The sequence below is a fragment of the Tachypleus tridentatus genome, chromosome 8, assembly GCF_004210375.1.
Source record: "Tachypleus tridentatus isolate NWPU-2018 chromosome 8, ASM421037v1, whole genome shotgun sequence".
NCBI lineage: Eukaryota > Metazoa > Arthropoda > Merostomata > Xiphosura > Limulidae > Tachypleus > Tachypleus tridentatus.
Window position 1 is genome coordinate 20,678,294 of NC_134832.1, and position 21,988 is coordinate 20,700,281.

The 21,988-nt window shown below is 32.9% G+C and overlaps 1 protein-coding gene across 2 annotated transcripts in view; it reads right to left on the minus strand.

Moving 5' to 3' along the window:
- Positions 1 to 18,090, minus strand: part of LOC143258636 (glutamate receptor ionotropic, kainate 2-like) — a 70,780-nt gene extending 52,690 nt beyond the window's left edge. The window contains exons 1-2 of one of the 2 annotated variants that reach the window (XM_076517884.1): positions 17,632 to 18,090; positions 13,799 to 13,954 (exon numbers count right to left, since the gene is read on the minus strand). In XM_076517884.1, coding sequence (XP_076373999.1) covers positions 13,799 to 13,954; positions 17,632 to 17,725 — 250 coding nt within the window. In that variant the 5' untranslated portion in view covers positions 17,726 to 18,090. The remainder of the gene's footprint in view (positions 1 to 13,798; positions 13,955 to 17,631) is intronic. The other variant, XM_076517883.1, reaches the window with a different exon arrangement.
- Between the last annotated feature and the right edge of the window lie 3,898 nt (positions 18,091 to 21,988).

Consider the following 21,988-nt stretch of genomic DNA (forward strand, 5'->3'; position numbering starts at 1 on the left):
AAGCCTTCATGTCAGTACTAAATATTAAATACTTATTTAATCAGCACGTCAATGAGCTATACAATAGGATATCTGTGCTGTTTCACTACTGGTATCGAATCACTTTAAAGACAATACAAAATTATAAAATTGTAACACTGCATGTAAACGCAATATTTAATTTTAATATATCACATTCGTGCTTTAAGATATTATCTTTGGGTAATAAATTACCAAACAAAAATCCCATATACTTCTATAATAGTTATATACTTGAACTATATGAAACTTTGTTTAAAATACTGAAAAATTAAAAATATATTAATCGACTTTTGACAAATATTTAAATCTACTTTTGAAATCAAAAACGTTTTAAATGATCTACAATTTTAAAAGTCTTTAAAATAATGGAATACAGTTGATAAAAGCTTTTCGATTACATTGTTATAATTGTGTTTGTTGAATGCAGATATATAGGTAAAATTTAACGAACGAAAATGTAATCACATACACGTGTATAAATACCGTAAAATTAATTTTACTGAATAACTGAAAAGTCATAAATGATTAGTTAGTAATCATTTATATTCCTCTGATGACTTATTATATCTGTATGGGCCTAGCTAATTCCTATAAGATAATGTGATCTTATAATATTCTTATTTGGTTAGAGCCAACAATAATTGTTCGAAGTGAAGATATACAAATGATAATTAAATATTTCGTAATAGCTTGTAGACTGCATTTATAAATTAAGTTAGATGTTTTGTTGCAAAGCAACAATGCCAAGTATCTAACGTCGAAAAATACTTTTAGGCCTAACAGGAATAAAAATTAAATAATTACATTTAGAACAGCAAAAGATTAATTAATTGCCGAAAGTCGGAAATACGAGTGTGTGTGTGTTTGTGTTTACAAGGAGATAGAAATGAGCTAGTGCATAAATATCTTTATGAGAACGCACGTGTTTATACGCATATGTGCGCATATACACACACACACGTACACCAGTATAAGCAGAGTGGTAGAAAACAATTTTTTTCATTTATTTCCTTCGGATAAATGATACCAAGCCGACAGATAAGTTCATGTTCATCCTGGTGTTTCCTCTTCTTGATTGTTGACGAATGAGGGAGAATTAGAATTCTAAAGTGGATAGTGTTATGATCACTGTTATTGGAATGATGTTTAGCCAAAAGTTTGTCAGGATCATAATTCTGGATGCTACGGATGTGCTCATGCACTGTTTTAAAATGATCAGAAGGGCGTCCCAACCCGAAACGTTACGAATACTAAAACATTTATCTCACTTTAGCCAATTTTCTTGATATAAGTTGTTGTTTTTTCTTTTTTCGTTTTCTACATTACAATGGCTTTCTTACCTTTCGAACAATATTAAGGTTAACGTAAAATCAATTCTATAAAGTAGCACAATAAAACGTAGATCCAAATAACTGATGAAAAAAACACTGACTGATCCGACTCTGTGTTGAAATAATTCTACAACATTCACATGGCCAGGTGGGATAAGGCGTTCGATTCGTAATCTGAGGGTTGCGGATTCGAATCCCCGTCGCACCAAACATGCTCGCCCTTTCAGCGTGGAGGCATTATAATGTGACGGTCAGTCCCACTATTCGTTGGTAAAAGAGTAGCCCAAAAGTTGGCGGTAGGTGGTGATGACTAACTGCCTTCCCTTTAGTCTTACACTGCTAAATTAGAGACGGCTATCTCAGATAGCCCTGGTGTAGCTTTGCGCGAAATTTCAAAATACAAACAAAAATAACACTATCCCGAACAAAAATAACACTATCTCGTATATATAATCTGTCTTCATATTTGTAAAAAAAAAAACAAACTTGACGTCAACTTGAAATGTTCCAGTTGTTCTAAGCTAAAAAACGAATTCCAAAGTTAAATTTATATCATGCAACATTATTAACAGTAAAATCAAATAACTTTAATTCTTCAGGCGTTTAGAGCTTGATATTTAGTGGCACCTTGGGTGTAATTTTGTGTTAAAATAACACTTGTGATAATTTACATTACATCATTTTGACTTGACTGGTCATGGGATCGCGTTCTGTCGCCAACAGTGCTTGTTCTTTCAGCTGTGGAAGCGTTAAAGGGTGACATTCAATCGCAGTATTTGTGGGTAAAGAGTAGCCCAAAAATTGGTATTGCCTGTTGCCTTTCCTCTAATTTATTGATTCAAAATTAGGGATGACGAGAGCAACTATTCCGATAGCTGCTTTGCGGAGAATTCAACGAAGAAACAAAAAAATCACAAAATTAAATTTCAGTAAGTGTGTTTGTTTGTTTTTAATTAATCACAAAACTACACGAGGACTATCTGTGTTAGTCGTTCCTAGTTTTGCAGTGTGAGACTAAAGGGAAGGCACCTAGTCATCACCACCCACCGCTACCTCTTGAGCTACTCTTTTTACAAAAGAATAGTGAATTGACAATCACATTATAACGCCCCCACAGCTGAAAGGGAGAGTATGTTTGATGCGACGGGGGATTCAAATCCGAGACCCTCATATTACGAGTTCAGTGCCTTAACCACCTGGCCATCCGGGCCCAGTAAGTGTATAATAACATTTTTGCTCAATACCAAGTCATCACGGCAGCTGCATGACAACATAAACAACCTTATTATATTAGACACATTGAACGAAAGGTATCACAGGCAAAATAACATGTAACACATAGTATTATTAAATATCATGCTGCGCCAGACAAAGCGTCTTTAACCCCTTAAACTAGTGAGTTCATTACCATTCTAAAATAAGTAACATTTCATTTACTACTATAATTTTGTAACCCAGCTGGACTAATGCGATTTAGCATTGAGGGAATGTTTTAGTCGGCAGTGGAATGTAGCAGCAATAATATTGTTCGTACTCATTAAAAACCCCGATCGTACCGTTACCAATGATGCTTGTTTGTTTTTGAACTTCGCGTAAAGCTACACGAAGGCTATCTCCTCTAGCTGTCCCTAATTTAGTAGTGTAAGACTAGAAGGAAGGAAGCTAGTCATTACCACCCACCAACTCTTGGGTTACTCTTTTACCAACGAATAGTGGAATTGACCGTAACGTTACAACGACTCCACGGCTGAAAGGGCGTGCATGTTTGGTGCGATGGGGATTCGAACATGTGACTCTCAGATTACAAGTCAAGCGCCTTAACCATCTGGCCATGTCGGGCCAAATATGACGCAATTATTATAATTCCTATTCTGATTTAAAACCGCTTTGAAATCATAACGTAATCTTATGATCCACCAATTAAAACATGTTGCACTCTATATTTAGGTCTGGCATGGCCAGATGGTTAAGGCTCTCGACTCGTAATCCGAGAACCGCATTTTGAAATCCCTGTTGCAGCAGACATACTCGCCCTTTCAGCTGTAGAGGCTTTATTATGGTACACTCAATCCCACTATTTGTTGGTGACTAGCTGCCTTTCCTCTAGTCTTACACTGCTAAATTAGGGACGGCTAGCGCAGATAGCCCTGATGTAGCTTTGCGCGAAATTAAAAAACAAACTCTCTACATTTACGGTTTGATATTTTTATATACCCATACGTTGATATGTGTAAAAAAAACGCAGATACATACGCGCATATAAAACACGTTTTTCAATCACATTTGATAACGCAAGCATGTTACTAAACTCTAAAACAAATGATGTGGCATACTTACGTGAAACTGATTTCTGCATGACCTTTGGATAAATACGCTTTACCAAGGGAGGATATATTAAGAAAATAGAAATACACTTTCGGGTTCAGATAAATAACTAATGACTGGCAATCAGATTTGAAAATGCAATATTTTCCAGTTAGTAAAGGAATGTTTACATTTGAGAGAATAACACAATATGTAAAAACGTCTCTAAGCTTGTAAGGTTCAGTTACAAAAAAAATGATACGATGAGAATTTCATCTTAGTTAATGGAGATTTCTCTCGGATTATTCTATTGTTTTGTGTATTAATGTTTTGAGTATTATTGTTATTTTAATAGAGTCAATATATATCTAACTTTGTAGAAAGGCAATAATGAATTGCTTTTTTATATGCTCTTTATAGGCTCGCTTCACTAAAACCTACTGCAGAAGATTGTTTTTCTTTAACCTATTAACTTCATTCATATTCTTACCAACGTGTTAATCCTTTTAAAATAGTTTTAAAACTGATTGTCTGTTGTTACCAGTTTTCAAGAATTCTCAATTCCGATATAGATATGTCCGTTATAAGGAGTTATCGATACTTTCAAATGTCGAACAAACTCCAACCCCAATGGCTCAGCGGTAAGTGTGAGGCTTAGGGCGCTAAAAACTGGGTTTCGATACCTGTAGTGGATATAGTATAAATAACGTATTCTGTAGCTTAAAAGCAAATAATCAAACAATAATGAAAATCGGTAGGATGGCGGTATAATGAGAGTTTTGATGAAATATACCGAAATATTTCATTACTTCATAATTAACACGTAACATATTTGATTCTAAAATGTTTTCTCGCTGACAAGTACTAAATACAGAGAAAGGGACAGTCAACTTAGTCATTTATCTGGAAGGGACTATTCACGCTTGTTAATTATTCTTTAAACAATGATATAATTTAAACTAATATAACTATAAATTACGAGTGGATAGAAAACACGCTTTACCTACACATGGCATATGTCAGGTACTTTGTGATTTGGTTTTTATTCACGGAGCTGTAAGTCAGTTTCTTTGTAGCCGGTGAAAACTTCTTGATATTGCGACGTCTTACCAACATATTATTTAAACGTTAGAGAAAATTTTTATGTTGAATTTAAACACGAAGTCCTATATTTGACACACTTTGTTTAACTGAGCTGTGAAAGTTTGCGAAACGTCTTTCAGGGATAAAAATAAGAAAATGCAGTGAGATCTTCCGAGAAGCTTTAAAACATTCTTAGTGCATAATCACCATTATTTAATTACAATAACACTAAATATCAGGTTGTTCACAGTTTTTATTCTCGTGTTTATTGTTAACCAATCATATAACTATGTCCGAATTAGTAAACTCGTTTTAGAACCTAAAGAGTACACCCAGTGTAATTGTAAACCTAATAACGAAGGCTGCAGCACAGTACGTTATCAGCCTGGTGTGGCCAGGTGGTTAAGGCGCTCAACTCCTAATTTCCCGTCACAAAAAAACGTGCTCGCCCTTCCAGGTGTAGGGGTGTCATAATGTGATAGTCAGTCCCACTATTCATTGGTAAAAAAGTAGCCCAAGAGTTGGCGGGGGTGGCGATAACTAGTTGTCTACCTTCTTGTCTAACACTGCAAAGTGAGGGACAGCTAGCGCAAAATTAAAAAAAAAACTAAACAGTATGTTAGCTTTATTAAGTTTATCATGAGTAGTTAACAGAATAATATATTTATGTGAGAAATTTGTGACAGTAGGCAATTTCTTATTTTTTTAATTCAACCCACACAATAAAATAAAAATATTTTTTCTGAACGCTTTTCAATCCAATCAGATTTGACAGATTATTACATATTTTTATAAAATTTTATAAATTTTAAGATGAAATAATTTTTAAGGCAACCAAAACTGTCGATGACAAAATCGAGTATGATATTTCGCTTTTAAAAATATAATATGTTCTAAAGATAAAATAAAATTATACAAAATAGTCCAAAATACTTCAGTTTATTTTTTTCTAAACTAATGAGATTTATCTTCAGTTGTAAAGATAAATATATGGCTGATATGTAATGGTAAAATATGTAAACAACTAGCGTATATACAATATTTGCGAAATCCAATAGGATTATCATTTTGATCTCGATGTGTTACAGTAAAATATCGTTACAAGATAAAATGCATCTCATGCTCAGATAGGGCATAGAATCCGGAACTATACTCCTGCTTAACATGCATAAGCGACTTTGCAGTAACGTACAAATCATAATTAACCGAAAAGCAAGTAATTTACTGTTATTAGAAAATTCGAACTGTCTCTAATTACAATTTGAGAACAAGTGTTATCGCCGACTCCAACTGATTTAAGATCTTTTATTAAATTTAAAGTTAAAATGAGCTATATGTAAATAAGTAAAATTTATTAATCACTTTTATAAGTTCTCTAATTATTTATGCATTTATTTTAAAACCACAACACTCATTTCATAAATTAATTAAAAAAAAGGATTTTCTACAGGTCTCCTATGCTTTCTAGAACGGAGGAAAGTTATGACGCATCCTAACCATGTTTCGAACTGCATCAATATTTGTCAATATAATAGAAGACTTTGTCGATACATCAAAAAGTTTAAGTAATTTCCTTGATATATCTCGAACGTTCCGTAAAATTTAAGCTCGCTTGTTGTCGGAAGCACTTCACGACAATTGCCTCTGCACCAGCTGTGATTGAAACGCCGTATATTTTCATTGTACGGAAAATTGAATGCTTTCCTTTACCATTGTTTTATAGTTAACACCTCGTATTCAGTATACATATATATATACATATATATATATATATATATGTGTGTATGTTTCCACTGTCATTTCGTAAAGTACTTACGTTGTTGAAATTAATTAACTTCTTTACCAAAAGCACTTTACGAAGAAGCTTCTTTGTCTATCGTTGTTTGTTTCTGTTCTTTAGGTTGACATGTAGCAATGTTTATTGGATATTGCCTATGGCTAATATTTGATCTCTAAGTGTGACTTCCCCTTAGTAGTGCAATTATACTAGTTAAAATTCAGCATTTATACATAAGTATCAGGCAGAGTTTGATATTTAATTACAAACGTCATATTTTCATCATCTCTTCAATGCTGTAAAAATATATGTTAGAGAAATCTCTATAACCGCTGTATGTTATTGTTTGTTTTAGCGCAAAACTACTTGATGGGCTATTTGCATTCCATTCTATACAGGAAATAGAGCCCTGGATTTTAGCATTGTAAGACCTTAACCACGGGAAGTTGCGATAGGAACAAAACTGTTAAAGTGAGAATATAGCAGTCAAAAGGACAGTTTACAACAATTTTAAAACTACCTTGCTAATCATGTACTAAAGTATGAAAACGTAAACTGAATCCATGTTCACATTTATAATTTAGTTCACATTTATAATTTAATACTCAAAAATAACATTGCTTTAATATATGCTGACCTAATGTTACATTAAATAGGGCGTTAGGATTTTTTTCAGATATTTACCACCAGGTTACACCAAAGTCAATGTGTTCATAGCCATACTCTAGTTTTGAGCTAAAAGGCTAAACAATGATGGCAGATAGTCGACATTACTCAGCGTAATCTCTAGAGCTGCTCTGATATGATCAACTAATGGTATTTGACTTTCACACTTATAACACACACATTGGTTTAAAATGTACAGTGCGGCAAAAATTCACGAACCTTAAATCTGCCGATTCACAGTCCAAACCTGCTAACCACTAGGCCTTAATTTAGACAACAATCACAATATGCTTCAACAAAAAGCTAGAAAAAAAACATCCTTACTTTCCACGAGATACTTTTTTAATCTTCGTTTTAGCATTGCGGCTTTATCAGAGCTCTTTCAAACAATCGGAGTAAGGACTGTTTTGTCTAATGTTTTATCAAAATGTTTAAATCCCTTTTGTGTGTACTACAAAATCTGCAAAATCGAAATTGTAAAAAAAAAGAAGTTAAATTCACTGTGCAGTAGAGGCCACACACAGATACGAGTCAGATGTGTACTTAAACTGGTTGTGTATTTTTCTTTGTAAGTTGAAGGATATCATAAGCGATCTTTCGGCATTTATAAATTCAGTCATCCTGCTGCGAAGATGAATACGTGAACTCCACCATTAGGTGGTTGTTCACTCATATCAAACAATACACATTTCTGATAAAGCTGAAATCGTGCCAAGAATCGCACTTCATGTTTGGACAAAACTTAATGTTTGTGTCACAGCCAACAACTCTCTGACAGTTAATCAAGATGAGGATGAATAATAATTGTGAAATAGTTTGGTAACTGCGAAGATGAGACCTGTTTTACATCAGTTAAGCTCTGCAATACTTTTTCTCCTCAGATTATACTCCTGTTCCTCTTGTTTATCCAATATTTATCTGAAAGGCAGTTTAATAAAGTAGCATTCTTCCATTGATGCAACGATTACTTTTACTAATATGACGACATCTGTGCTTCAATCTGCGTCACTAGTGATGAATTACGAACCATCACCTCACTTCTTTCGGTGATAAGTCTATGGGCTTATGTTTCCTTGATTGTTGTTAACCACAAAGATACACAAAGTACTATCTCTGCTCTGTCTACCATTAGGCATATAATTTAGACAACAATCAAAATACAATTTTACAAAAAGCTAGAAAAACAGCATCCTTACTTTCCACGAGATATTTTCTTTAACCTACGTTTCGCCATTGCGGCTTCATTCGAGCTATTTCAAACAATCAGAGTGAGGACTGTTTTGTCTAATGTTTTGTTAAAATGTTTAAATCCTTTTTGTGCGCACTACAAAATCTACAAAATTGAAATTGTAAAAAAAATAATTTCACTGTGCAGTAGAGTTCACATACAGATACTAGTTAGATGTTTACTTTATTGTATATCGTAAAATTACAGCGCGAGAGAAGTGAGATTATTAATTTCAATTTATCTCCATGCTTAGTGTTGTATGACAAACATATCGAGATGTTTACTTATTTTAAAACTTTAAGACTTTATGTTCATGTTAATTTCAAATACTGTGTGATAGCATGCATTCTAACAAATTGTGGTATACCACTTCCGACGTTAATTGCACCGACCTTAATTTCCTGTCACAAAGCAAATACCAATGGCTAGAAATATAACCTATACTGTCCTCAAGAAATACGATTACTTACTTTGACGGATAAAAATGTTTTACAATTATACAGCTGTTTAGTGCGTGTATCCTTTTAATACTTCCAGTAATGTTAGTTATTTAGTTATCACCATTAGATTCCATCAAGGAACATAGGGCCGCAATCGCTTGCGAATTCTTCAACAAGTATTTAAGTGAGTAGGTTGTTAGCCCACTGCACCGAGCCGTCCCTAATTTAGCAGTGTAAGACTAGAGGGAAGGCAGCTAGTCATCACCACCCACTCTTGGGCTACTCTTTTACCAACGAATAGCGGGATTGACCGTAACATTATAACGCCCCCACGGCTGGGAGGGCGAGCATGTTTGGCGCGACCCTCGGATTACGAGTCGCACGCCTCACGCGCTTGGCCATGCCAGGCCCATTTCCAGTAATAATGATTGGAAATAGCTCATAGTGTTTTACGCTAAATACGTGGATATTTCAATTATAATTATTAGCGTCATCAAACAGAATACAAGTACGACTTCTTAACATCCTCCCAAATATTACCATACTGTATTATTTTAGCACAGCACTTTCTTAATTTTATATAGGGCTGAGAATATTAATGAGAAAAGAACTTTATTTACACGTTACGGCAAGGCACCTGATTATCACAGCTGATATAGAGTTGCAGTTGAACAGCATATATTTCAATTACATGTTGACATTCTGTAAATGGCATGGTATAAACGAAACTTTTTGGTTTCGTCAAAGGTATATAACAGCTCTTTCCAATGCAAAATGTTTGTACACTCAAGTCATAAAGATTCGTGTAGTGGATTTAAAATGTCCTAGGCAAGGATATATATTTAACTTAATGACATTGTAACACAGAGGTATTTGGATCAATTAGGGACAACAAGACCATTTACAAAAAGACAAACCTGCAAAGAATCATACCCCAGCTATTGTAATGCAAAATGTACTGTCTTGTGATAGGTAAATATCAATTATCGAAAAAGTCAGTATGAAAAGCCGTCCATATGTTCCAAAAGCAGTATGCAACATAATCATGAATGATTTTGACCTGAAAAATCAAAACAAGTCACGTATACAGAAATTTAACTGTTTTATACTGCAAGTCACTGCAAAATGAAAAGGGTGTTCATGCTATTCCATAAAACGACATAATGATTGATGCACCGGACACAACACATATGGATTTCTGTACAGATATAACTGTAAAAACTGATTCTGGGAAATCGTCGTTATTGTAAAGTAGATAGATTATGGAAAGCTGCAAGGAAGAAGGTCGTGCTTTGAACGTAACAACCTTACGGTAAAACCTTTTAAAGAAGAAACTAAGCAACAATGCTTGTAATAAATTTAATTGCATAAAAGTATTTTAATATAGATGTTTTTCAGTTAAATATATAATTAGGAATACATGTAACTTATACTATTAAGTCGGTATTGGAAACGTTTCGCCAATTTACAAAATTTGTAGAAGATTCTCGAATATAAGAATCAGCAATGTACTACGTGGGCCTGGCATGGCCTAGCGCGTAAGGCGTGCGACTCGTAATCCAAGGGTCGCGGGTTCGCGCCCGTGTCGCGCCAAACATGCTCGCCCTTCCAGCCGTGGGGGCGTTATTATGTGATGGTCAATCCCACTATTCGTTGGTACAAGAGTAGCTCAAGAGTTGGCGGTGGATGGTGATGACTAGCTGCCTTCCCTCTAGTCTTACACTGCTAAATTAGGGACGGCTCGGTGCAGTGGGCTAACAACCTACTCACTTAAATACTTGTTGAAGAATCCGCAAGCGATTGCGGCCCTATGTTCCTAGATGGAATCTAATGGTGATAACTAACTAACTAATGTGCTCTGTATGTATGCAAATACTAGTAACTGCCAGTATTTCTGCCAAATGAAGTTTCGAAACCATCGCTTAACGGTTATAAACAGACTCGCTATGAGACAGTATATACTGTTAGTTGGACTAGCATGGCCAAGTAGCTACGGGTGCTCGACTTGTAATTTGAAAGTCGCGCGTTCGAATCCCCGCTACACCGAACATGTTTATCCTTTCAGCCGTGGGGGCGATATAAAGTTGCGATCAACCCTACTATGCGTTGGTAAAAGAGTAGCCCTAAACAACTGGCCATGCCTGGCCAACCGCTATTATGAATTGTATTATTGATTGTATAATAAATTATATTTGTAATAAGAAATAAAACCAATCTTGTTGGCAAACGTAATAAATTTGATACATCGACTTTTAATTAATTTCTAAATTTATATTACAATTTAAGTCAGTTTCAGGCTATTTAAAATTATAATACATAACAGAATGTTATGAAGATGAGCAGTTTTCAGATATAGCATGGACTTATTTGGCTACTTAGAGTGCGTCGAAGTGGTGAGGCTCAAAAATCATTTGAATACGGCGTATTAAACCTATGAGTTTAATATATACATATATATATTTCTTCCTTGGCAAATAATATATTGAACTGTTCTTAAGAATATTTTCAACAAAACTCTACATCCGAGAAAGCATGCACTAAAACAACAATTTATGTAACGTGAGTTGTACCTTAGTAAATATTACGATAACTGAGATTTATACTGACGGAGACTAGATATGAAAAGAGAAATGATATATATCTTTGAAGACTGAATCATGTCAGCTGAATTTTACAAGATGTGTACTTGTATTGAAAGTAATGAATATTTTGATTTAGTGAAACTAGCCACAATAAAAAAACAGAATTGTTTAGAACACGCTACAGTTTACGTCGTCAAATCTGTTTTTTTATTCATTTTATTCATCTAGAACGTCTGTAATAGAACTTTTATTTAATAATCCTTTGCAAGTTAAATGAAAGTTTTCTTATAAGCTTTCATTCTGTACTTGATTCAATATATACTAATAATTAAAACTAAATTTCTTTTTGCCATATGGATAAAATGAAAAAAAGTTTAAAATTAATTAAGATACAACTTTCTAAAATATAGTTCTGATGCGCTATTTTTTGGTGCTTTTTAGTTTTTCTTTATTCCTCTTTTTTGCATGAGAGAACATGCATATAAACACGCACTCATACGTATATTTATTTACATGTATATAATATATTATAATTTAGTACATGCAAATATTATGTTGATTAGATGGCACAGGATAAATTAAAGTGAAGAGAGTATTAGACCTTTTGTTCTATTTTTGACTCTGCAGTTTCAGTTTAGTAATATTACTTTCTTACAAATTACTTTTAGACTTTCATTATTGATTTTTATGTTGATACTCGACCATTTATTAATCATATTGATATGGTTGTTGTGGTTGTGATATATTGCGGGACGAATTTATTGAGTGATGACTGTATTTTTTGTGACAAAAAGCTGATAAAGAGTTAGTAAAGTATTCGTTCACTTAAATGCAAGTATGAATACTTTATATCATGAAATTGGGAATTTTAAAGGCAAGAGCATGATTACATTCTGGTTATCGTATCTGTATATATCGCAATGTAAAAATTACATTCAAGAGTTTATTATCTCTGTAGGATTTAACACCGCTACTCAGTAGGATACGAAATACAGGCTTTATTTGTTGTAGAAAAAGGGAAGTATATATCCAAGAGCACCTTTTCGAATGTAATAAAGTACTATTTTTTTTAATGTTAGAACATGTATAAGTATACATTAATATACTTCACCCTTGCCATATGATTTTGAATTTTTTATGAAATATTACTATTTTAAATACATTGAACAGAGATGAATTTTAAAAGCACTCAAGATTCATATAAAAAACTAGTGATTTTTCGCTTACGGTTTCCTAAATTGTAAGTTACGTTACTGTCAACAATTTAACATTAAAAATTAGTTTTTGCTTAGCATACGTCTGAATTGCGGCTGAAGCCTTTATTTTGACGTGCTTTACAGACAGAACGTAGAATTTACGACTGGAACATAGGCGTTAGTTCTGTGTGACTTGAAATAATGGAGTATCTTCGCCTTACATTGGTTTGAAAAAGAAACCACATAAGATGAGTATAATCAGAAAATCTAGAAATACATTTGCATGAACTTAACGCTATCTTTATCACCATTCTCAGCGTGGGGCGAACACTAACAGTTTCCTTTGTTTACCCAATCAACATCATACCAGTATTTCTTTACTAATATTTCATGATGTTGTGCACAACGTATTAACTTTTATCAAATGCACTGGGCAGCAAGAGGTTGTTTTGTACTCCATTTTTTATCAGTTTTATTCCTTTCCAATGTAGTCGTTATACTGATCTTCGTGTAAAGACTGTGAGAAAACATCAGTAGCTTTCATTTTAATGCTGACAGCTTAAGCTCGTCTTATAACTCTTCGTAAATCTCTTATACAAAAACAATTGTCTTACCATAAAATAAAATTCTCTCCACGTGCCTAATACTGTTTTTCCAGCTTTAATCGATCAAAACATATGCAATATTCAAGAAAACACATAAATATTTATACAGGCAAGACTATATCTAATTACCATATGTTTAAACATAAAATTTTATTTCTCACTGAACACGTGAACGATGTTTTACATTAGAATATACTTAGTAGGCTAGAAAGAAATTTTTCGTATCAGTTGTACAAAAAATTCCACAACGACGAGTAATCTAATTTCATGTATTTAGATATTTAATGAGTGTTATAAATTATAAATCGAAGATTTATCATATTATCAAATTATATTCATATCTGTTAAATTACAACAATTTTTTATGTAAGTTAAAATATCTTCGTATTATATATCTAATAATATGTTGAATTACACTATAAGCTTATATAATTGTTTAAATTCTACACTTATATTGAACACTTTAACGACTAAATGCCCAAACAGTAAAAACTCGTTTAAACTCCATGTCACTTTTTAAGTTATTCGTGTGAACGATGGGTTACATTATAAACGAATTCCATACCTCTTTTGGTAGCTCTAAAGTTGTCATAATGACCAAGTCGCTCTACGTGAGCAACTAAAGAGGATCTGGGTAGTGTATTACTGTCGGCATTTATTCTCTCTACAGCTAATCGAAAAGCGAATTCTTCTTCGTCGTCATCAATATCAAACAAACCACCTGACGAATGAATCAAAATATGTTATTGTTTCTATTTACCTACTTCTTAATATAAACTTTGAAACCCTCAGAATGAAATAATAAACCAGGAGTTATTTCAAAATTGATGCATCTTTCAAAGCAATACAACGTTTAGCCATAACATAGTAAAATCTTTAAAGTTTGTTTAATTTAAATAAAATTTGGTCGTTCATACGTTTGAAAATTCTAACATTCTTTATTCAAATCACATGCTAAATCAATATTATGTTCACAATAGATTCGTCTCTGTGGTTGACAGTATCAAAAAACCAATACCATATCTAATATAAAAAGAAAGAAAACTGACTGATAAAAAAATTGATATTTCACTTAAGCCACTCAGTTGTGTTTTGAACAAAAATTATCGAAACTAAATTAAATAAAATATGATCATCAAATCTATATACAGAGAATGTAATGGATTAACAAATATTTTTGGTGAAATACAGAGTAACATAAAACCTTCAAATAATAATAATTTTAACATAGTGCTAAATCAGAGGATTATATAAGGAAAATATATCTAATCAAAAATACCTTAGGATGGAAAAAAAAGGTGCAGTCATAAAAAGGATTCATTGTGCGAATCAAAATTGGTGGCCAAACTGGTAGCTACACTTATAGCATTGATAATAATTTTAAAACAACTATTCATTTATTCATTAGTTATGTAACTAAGTAACCAATGAATTAATATTTGCTGTCAAAATGTTGTCAGTACCATAAGTATAGCTACCAATTTAGCCACTAATTTTGATTTCATTTCTTTAAGTGATTACCGCAATCCTTTTTTGGCCTACCTTTTTCACACCTAATGTCTTTGTATGGTTTTTGTCGCAATATCTAATAAAAAACTAAGAAAGTGACACTTCATAGTATTCCACGTTAGCTTTGGGATCGCAACCTATTATTCGGAACCAACCTTATTCCTTGAAATATATGGCGGTAGTTTCCTCTCTATAACAGCGTTAATAACTTTATTTATTGTAATGCCATGGAATTTAGATTAACAGTTACTTGTCATCATCCTATGTAATTGGTAAAGTCGTATCAAGATTCATAATTTATGTTAATTGCTTAAGCTAATGTCACGTGACGTAAAATACTTTCCTGCTAGAAGGATTTCATAAAACTTAGTGAATTTGTGCTGAAAAGTTTGGAATGAATAATAAAGAATAACCATCCACCCATAAGATTCTTTTGAAAACTTTAGTTAGAAACTGCTAATCTAGTTTGCTTGGCCTAACCAAATACTTATGTATCTGTACGTCCTTTCACCTTAAAGATTTGCTGCTCTAAATCAACCGTTCTTAAGTCGAATGACGAAAACCTAAAAACGATCCAATTTTAATCTTAGGTTAGACTGATTGCTCACGACACTTTTTCGTGGGCGTGCAATAAAAATTCTTGTCGAATTTGAGAGGTTTCTATTGAATAACTTTGTTGATGTGACATATTTAACTAAATAAAAGTCCTAAAAGTAAGTTGAAAAGATATATCAGGGTATCAATTTTGAAAAAAAATCCGTAAAAATTAAGTGTGTTTTTCTATCAAGAAAAGTTACCTTACTTTTGTGAGAAAGAAAAAAAGCAAGCAAAACTGCAGATCTTATATCTCAGGTGTTTTTTAATAAACTGTATTGGAACTTGGTACATGAAAAGTACAGTAGAACACATTCACTGAAATATTTGATAGTTTAAATTACCAAAGTCCGAGACATAGAAGGTAGAAAATCACCATACTATATTGCTCCTGTTAATAGCACAAATGTGTCCTGCAGCTGGTTGTTTTGGCAGCACAATACAATATTGTGTGTCTTAATACATTGTTACTCAAGAGCAACACTACACTATTATGACACAATAAGCTATCTGCGCTCTATCTACCGTGGGGAACTAGACCTGGATTTTATGGTTGTAAATTCATAAATGTATCATTGGCAAAGTTGAGAATGATGTAATGTATAAATACAGAAGGCTTTAGTTGATTTTTTTTTTCAAACCAAAAGTTATAGCAATGAATCAATAACTATTGGATCAGTTCAGATGAAAATTTACGAAGTTTACTGTGCCACTAAAAAGGTTCTTTTAATTATTTTACTTTCTTATGGTCTTAATATTATACTAATGAGATTATATTTTATTGTGAGTATTATGTTTTGACACATGTGACACCAAAATGTTTTGTTTTCTAGTGGCACAGTCTGCGGACTTATATTGTTAGAAACCGAGTTTCGATACTCCTGGTAAGCAGAATACAGATAGCTCTTTATGTAGCTTTGTGTTTAGTTACAAACAACGACAACAATAACAAACAAAATATTGTATATTAGTATCTTGACAAACGCCTAGCAACAAAAGTGCTAGATTTAGGAAAGTTCTGCTTAGTTGAAAAATCAGTTTTCATTCCATACACTTTCGATTATTTTGCATATGGTAACTTAATAAACTGAAATATATGTGCAGAAACTCACACGACTAAATAGCGTTGTAAATTAACCTACTATGTGTTTTGTGTATGATACAAAATGTATGTGAACACATGCGGTAAAAAAGTCAATTTTACATAACATCAGCGTATATAATACATTCATTGTTAGTAACAGAAACAACTAAACAAAACATGTGTTTCTGGTTAATATCTGAAATTGTAGAAATGTTAATATATAAATTGTTGTTGTTCATACTTGTGCATCTCCACACTTAAACAGAAAATCAGTCGTATTGGTAAGCGTTTGTTTATGCATGTATCTTGACCTTGCTGCGAGCAAAAACTCTGATCTTGGCAAGAAAATTCTACACTTGCTAGAGTAGTTTCTATGATGTGGTTGGTTACTGATTTATAACATGTGGCTACATGTTTAGTTCAATTTTATATCTTATTTGGAGTTTTTAAAATATTATACAAAAACGCACATCCACATAAAGCACGTGCGTTGTCTAATTTCAGATATTTTATTTTGGGATTTATTACTAAATAGATAAGGGAGAAGTTTATAAGTTTGTTTATTTTAACGTTAAGCACAAAGCAACCCGTATTCTAGCATTATAAGTCTGCAGACATATCGCTGTGCCATTGGGAAGCAAGTTAATAAGACCATAAAATCCTTACACAACAGTACCTTCCAAAAAAAAACAATGCCCCCCAGTGGCTCAGCGATATGTCTGTGGACTTACAATGCTAAAAACCTGTTTTCGATATCCATGGTGAGCAGAGCACAGATAGCCCATTGTGTAGCTTTGTGCTTAATTCAAAACAAGAACAACAACCTTCTAAAATAAAAATAAATAAATTAAATGTAATGAAAACAGTACGTTTTCAACAGAAAAAATAAGTTACATAAAATTATTTCTTCATGGTTCAGCCAGCTCTTATGGAAGATGTTAAGTATATTACAGAAAATAGCTTCACTAGACTATGATAATCAGTTATTAATACGAGTACAGTCAAACTGTAATAATAGTGGATTGTAAACTCGAACAAACTTAATTTCCACAGAAGCACGTGTGAGGACAGACCAAAATATGACTGCAGATAATACAGAAAGAAAACGAAGCATTTGACAAGAGACACGGTATCTTTCATCATTACTGATAAAAATATGTTAAATAGAATAAAATTAGTGCTCGTACTATGAAGGTATAAATCATATTTACCTAGAAGAATCTTCTCTGGTAAGGAGAAAACGCGCACAGAAAAAAAACAGATCAACAATAGGCAAACTGCTGTCGTGGAATACGTCCTCTTCATATTCTTAAATTATTATGGCTTTCACACAGGGAGACGTTTATATTTTTCCAGTGATAAATCATAACCTTTGCTACGTATGGTGTGTACACAACCTCTGTATAAAAAAAAAAATTATAAGACTAAAGCTAGACAACGACAAATATTAGTGCGCATCTTTGAAGAGAGAACCAACCGCCACAGATGAGATGATGTACAAAACAGTAGGGAGGCTCCCAGTGTCTCGCCTTTCTAGTTCGATTTTTGTATTCAACTTAGCGCAATCCTGTTATGGCATCCGCGTATACAGAGAGACTGCTGCACATGCGCCGCAGTTAGCCAGTTTCTGGGTCCCTGCTTCTTCTGACTTGTTGGCAGAAACCGGGAGTGAGACGAAACCAATGTGACAGATGTAGACACAAGCTAGTAAAATTCGTGTAAATTATTTTGCGTATTGTAGAAATGAGTGTCATTAAAGAATGTGTAGTAATGGTTAATAAATATTTCAGAGAAAATCAAAAGCAGACAAGAAAATATATTTATTTTGAACAAATTACTTCATAGGCCTAATTTCCACCACCCCCTTTTAGAACATATTAATTAGAGCTAATAAACTACTAATGTTTTGTATATTTGATTAGAATAATCAACAATGTTTTTAAAAGAATGGTTGACAAATTCATTAATGAAAAGTTGGTGTATACCTCAAACAAAGGTAAAGATTAACTCACGTGTTTAATTCATATAGAAACTAACAACTATATACTGTTACCCAATAATACAAATACTCAGATTCATTTTGTAGAATCTCTTAATATCGACTTAAATGAACTGTGAAAAAAGATAACAAATAGATTTACTACCTAATGTGCATGCATATATTTTGAAAAAACAAACAAGCAACAACAAACAAACACTGAGCTATTTTCTAACTGTTAGCTAAGAAACAGTAAATATCTTACGATCCAAATTGCGAAGTAAAGATCAAATTTATGGCAAAAGTGCGTCATTGGTGAAACAAATGGATTTCAATTTTTCAGTTAATTAGAAAGATGCCTAATAGTATATTCATACACTTATTTTAAGTGATGCGCTGGGTCTAGTCAACTAATTTATTAGCTCATATAGGAGCTATTACTTAACTTTAGATATAAACTATTAGTAATACACACATGTTTATGTCACTCTTCATTTTATGTTACCGTATAAAATGCATTGATAAAGTGTCTACAATATGTGAAATCTGGGCAGGTCATGGCATTATGTTAACGTACCGGGCGATGGATTTAAGGTCAAATATTCTTATCCCATTACCATATAAAAATATGTTTCTCCATACCTTTAGGCTGTGGGTGAATTAGAACACTGACGGTCAAGTTTTACTATTATGTCAGATAAGAATATCAAGTAAAATGGTTGCTTACTTCCCGCCTTCTCCGTTACACCAAACATGCTCGCCCTTTCAGCCATGGAGGCGTTATAATATTACGGTCCATCCTACTGTTGGCTGGTAAAAGAGTAGCCCAAGAGTTGGCGGTGGGTGGCGATGACTAGCTGCCTTACTTATATTCTTACACTGCTAAATTTGGGACGGCTAGCGCAGATAACCCTCGAGTAGCTTCCCCCTTATCTAACAGTTCAAAGTTAGGGACGACTAGCAAAGATAACCAGTAATTTACTGGACGTTAAAGGATTTGTGAAATTAAAACGAGAAGTGTGTAAAGTTTTCCACGCAAAAAAAGATGTAAGTGAAAACGGCAGAGCCATCGGTTTTAATGTGCAGAATATGTTGCGTCATGTTTATTAATAACAAATAGTTGAACTTTAAATATAAATTAGTATCAAAACAATAAATCTAAGTATATTTTGGAACAAGAATAAAATCAAAATTGGTCGTAAATGTATCTCGACGATGAATGAAGTGACAATAGATATTTTTTTAGGATGGTACACTGTTGTTAATGTGTGAATTAAATAAGTGAATATTAACATTAATTAAACGTATTGTAGTTTTAAACATTTTTTTTTATTTTACAAGATGTATCAGACGGTTAGTTTTTAATAAGACAATAAACTGTCGTTAAATATTACATGTTACAAAAAATTAGTTTAAACGTATTGTCCAAACTTCACTGTAATTATGAAAGAATACAGGAAGAATTCAACGATATTATTTTCTAAGAAAACATGCGTTTAAAAAATTAAATAACTAATAATAATATCACTCGAAAATAACTCAGTAAGAGTAAGAAAAAATCATGGTAGTTATATTAATATCCAAAAACGTTAAAGGGAAAAAAACAAACAAACAGAAATGTTCAAAACATATGTAATCGATTAAAGAAAATAAACATGGTTGAAAAATAAAGAAGGTTCAGAGTATTCACTGAATAGTTTTTTCTTCAGTTGTAGGGTTCAACAAATGAGACTGAAAGAGTTTTCCAAAAAGAAATCCAAAATCAAATATCAGAGCGAACTCAGAAATGTGTTAAATGACTGATAGATAATAAAAAAACAGTCAGAAGTACATTTAGATAATTTAGAACAGAAGATAATTTAGGATATCAGTACAACTATCACCACTGTTTGTGTATTATTTCAAAAAAAGAAAAACTAGTTACAAACTGCGATGAAATACCAATACATCATAACTATTCCTAGATTTCTTCTTTTATGCTGAGGAGGTGTGTAACTAAGTAGTTGTCTGCAGAGAAAAGAGTTATTTGTTTGTTTATTGTTAGGCACAAAGCTACAACAACCAGTTGCTGTGCTCTGCCTGCCACGGGTATCGAAACCCATTATGTAGTAACATGCCACTAGAGGGGCAACAAATAGTGATTATTCAAACTCCAATGGTAGGAACTGTTTTTTTCAATGAAATTTATAAGTTGCATATTTTTTCCTGCTAATTACGGCTGAATCAGTATTTCCCAGCTAGTTATTTTGGCTTGTATGCGAAATTTCTAGAAATCATAGTTTACAACCGAGACCTACAAATATGAGTTATGGAAAAATCGAAGTATTTTCGCTAAAAAATTATTTTGTTACTAAAATGAGCTTGAGTATTAAAACCATGATGGACATTTCTTTATTTAAATACGGATTATATCAATTGAAACTATACTTTTACATGTGTATTCCGAAAATACTTTACAATAATATTGGTGTTCTGTAATGCTACCACTAGGTGCAGTTTCAATACAAAGGATTCTTTTTAACACTTACTTTACTATCTACTAAGTCAAACGTTTACAAATAGTGCTAGGAATCATACATTAGGCAACAAAATGGGTTATTTTTCTGGTTTTTAGCAAACAGATAAACAACGAACGATAGGTTGGTTCACTGATAAGTTATCCTGTTGTATATTAATGAAAGTACTTTATATCACTCACAAAAGTTTAGCAGTTTCTTAATATTTCACAAGAATAGTCTTTAACCGAATTAAAAACATTTCTAATTCATAACAGCATCTCGTTCTCTGCACTTTCAGTAATTTAAAATGTATTTGAGAAACAACAACGACGCAGTACTTCTGCACGTGTTGAAGAATAGTGAAATTATACGAATATAGCTTTATTGGGTTATTTTATCCTTTACCCTAGTCTTCTTGTTGGACAATTGAAAGAGACGCCCAGACACATCAGACACCAATAGTGGGATTATATAAATTCAAGCTTTACCGTATTTTTTATCCTTTCCCCTAATCTCTTTATTAGGTAATCAATATAGATACACATACGCATGAGACAACAATAGTGGCATTATATAAATCCTATCTTTACCGTGGTAATTTCTCCTTAGTCTTATTGTTGGGAAGCGATATAGACATTCACACAGGAGAGTGCAATAATGTAATTATGTGAATTCTAGATTTATTGGGTTATATTATCCTTTCCCCTAGTCTGCTGATTGGGGAATCGATACAGACACTACACATATTACACAGTAGTAAAATTATGTGAATCCTAACTTTACTGTCTTTCTTTATCCTTTCCCCTTCACTTCTTGTTGGGGAATCGATACAGAAAACCACATACATGAGACAACAATACTGAAATTATGTGAAATCTAGCTTTACTGTGTTTCTTTATCCATTTCCATAGTCTTCTTGATGGTGAATCGATATAGACACCCATACCCATAAGACAACAACCGTGGAATTTTGTGAATTCCACTTTCACTGTGTTATTTTATCTTTTCCTTCAGTCTTCTGTTGGACATCGATATAGACGCCAAAACTCATGAGATAACAATAGTGGAATTATGTGTATTTTATCTACTATG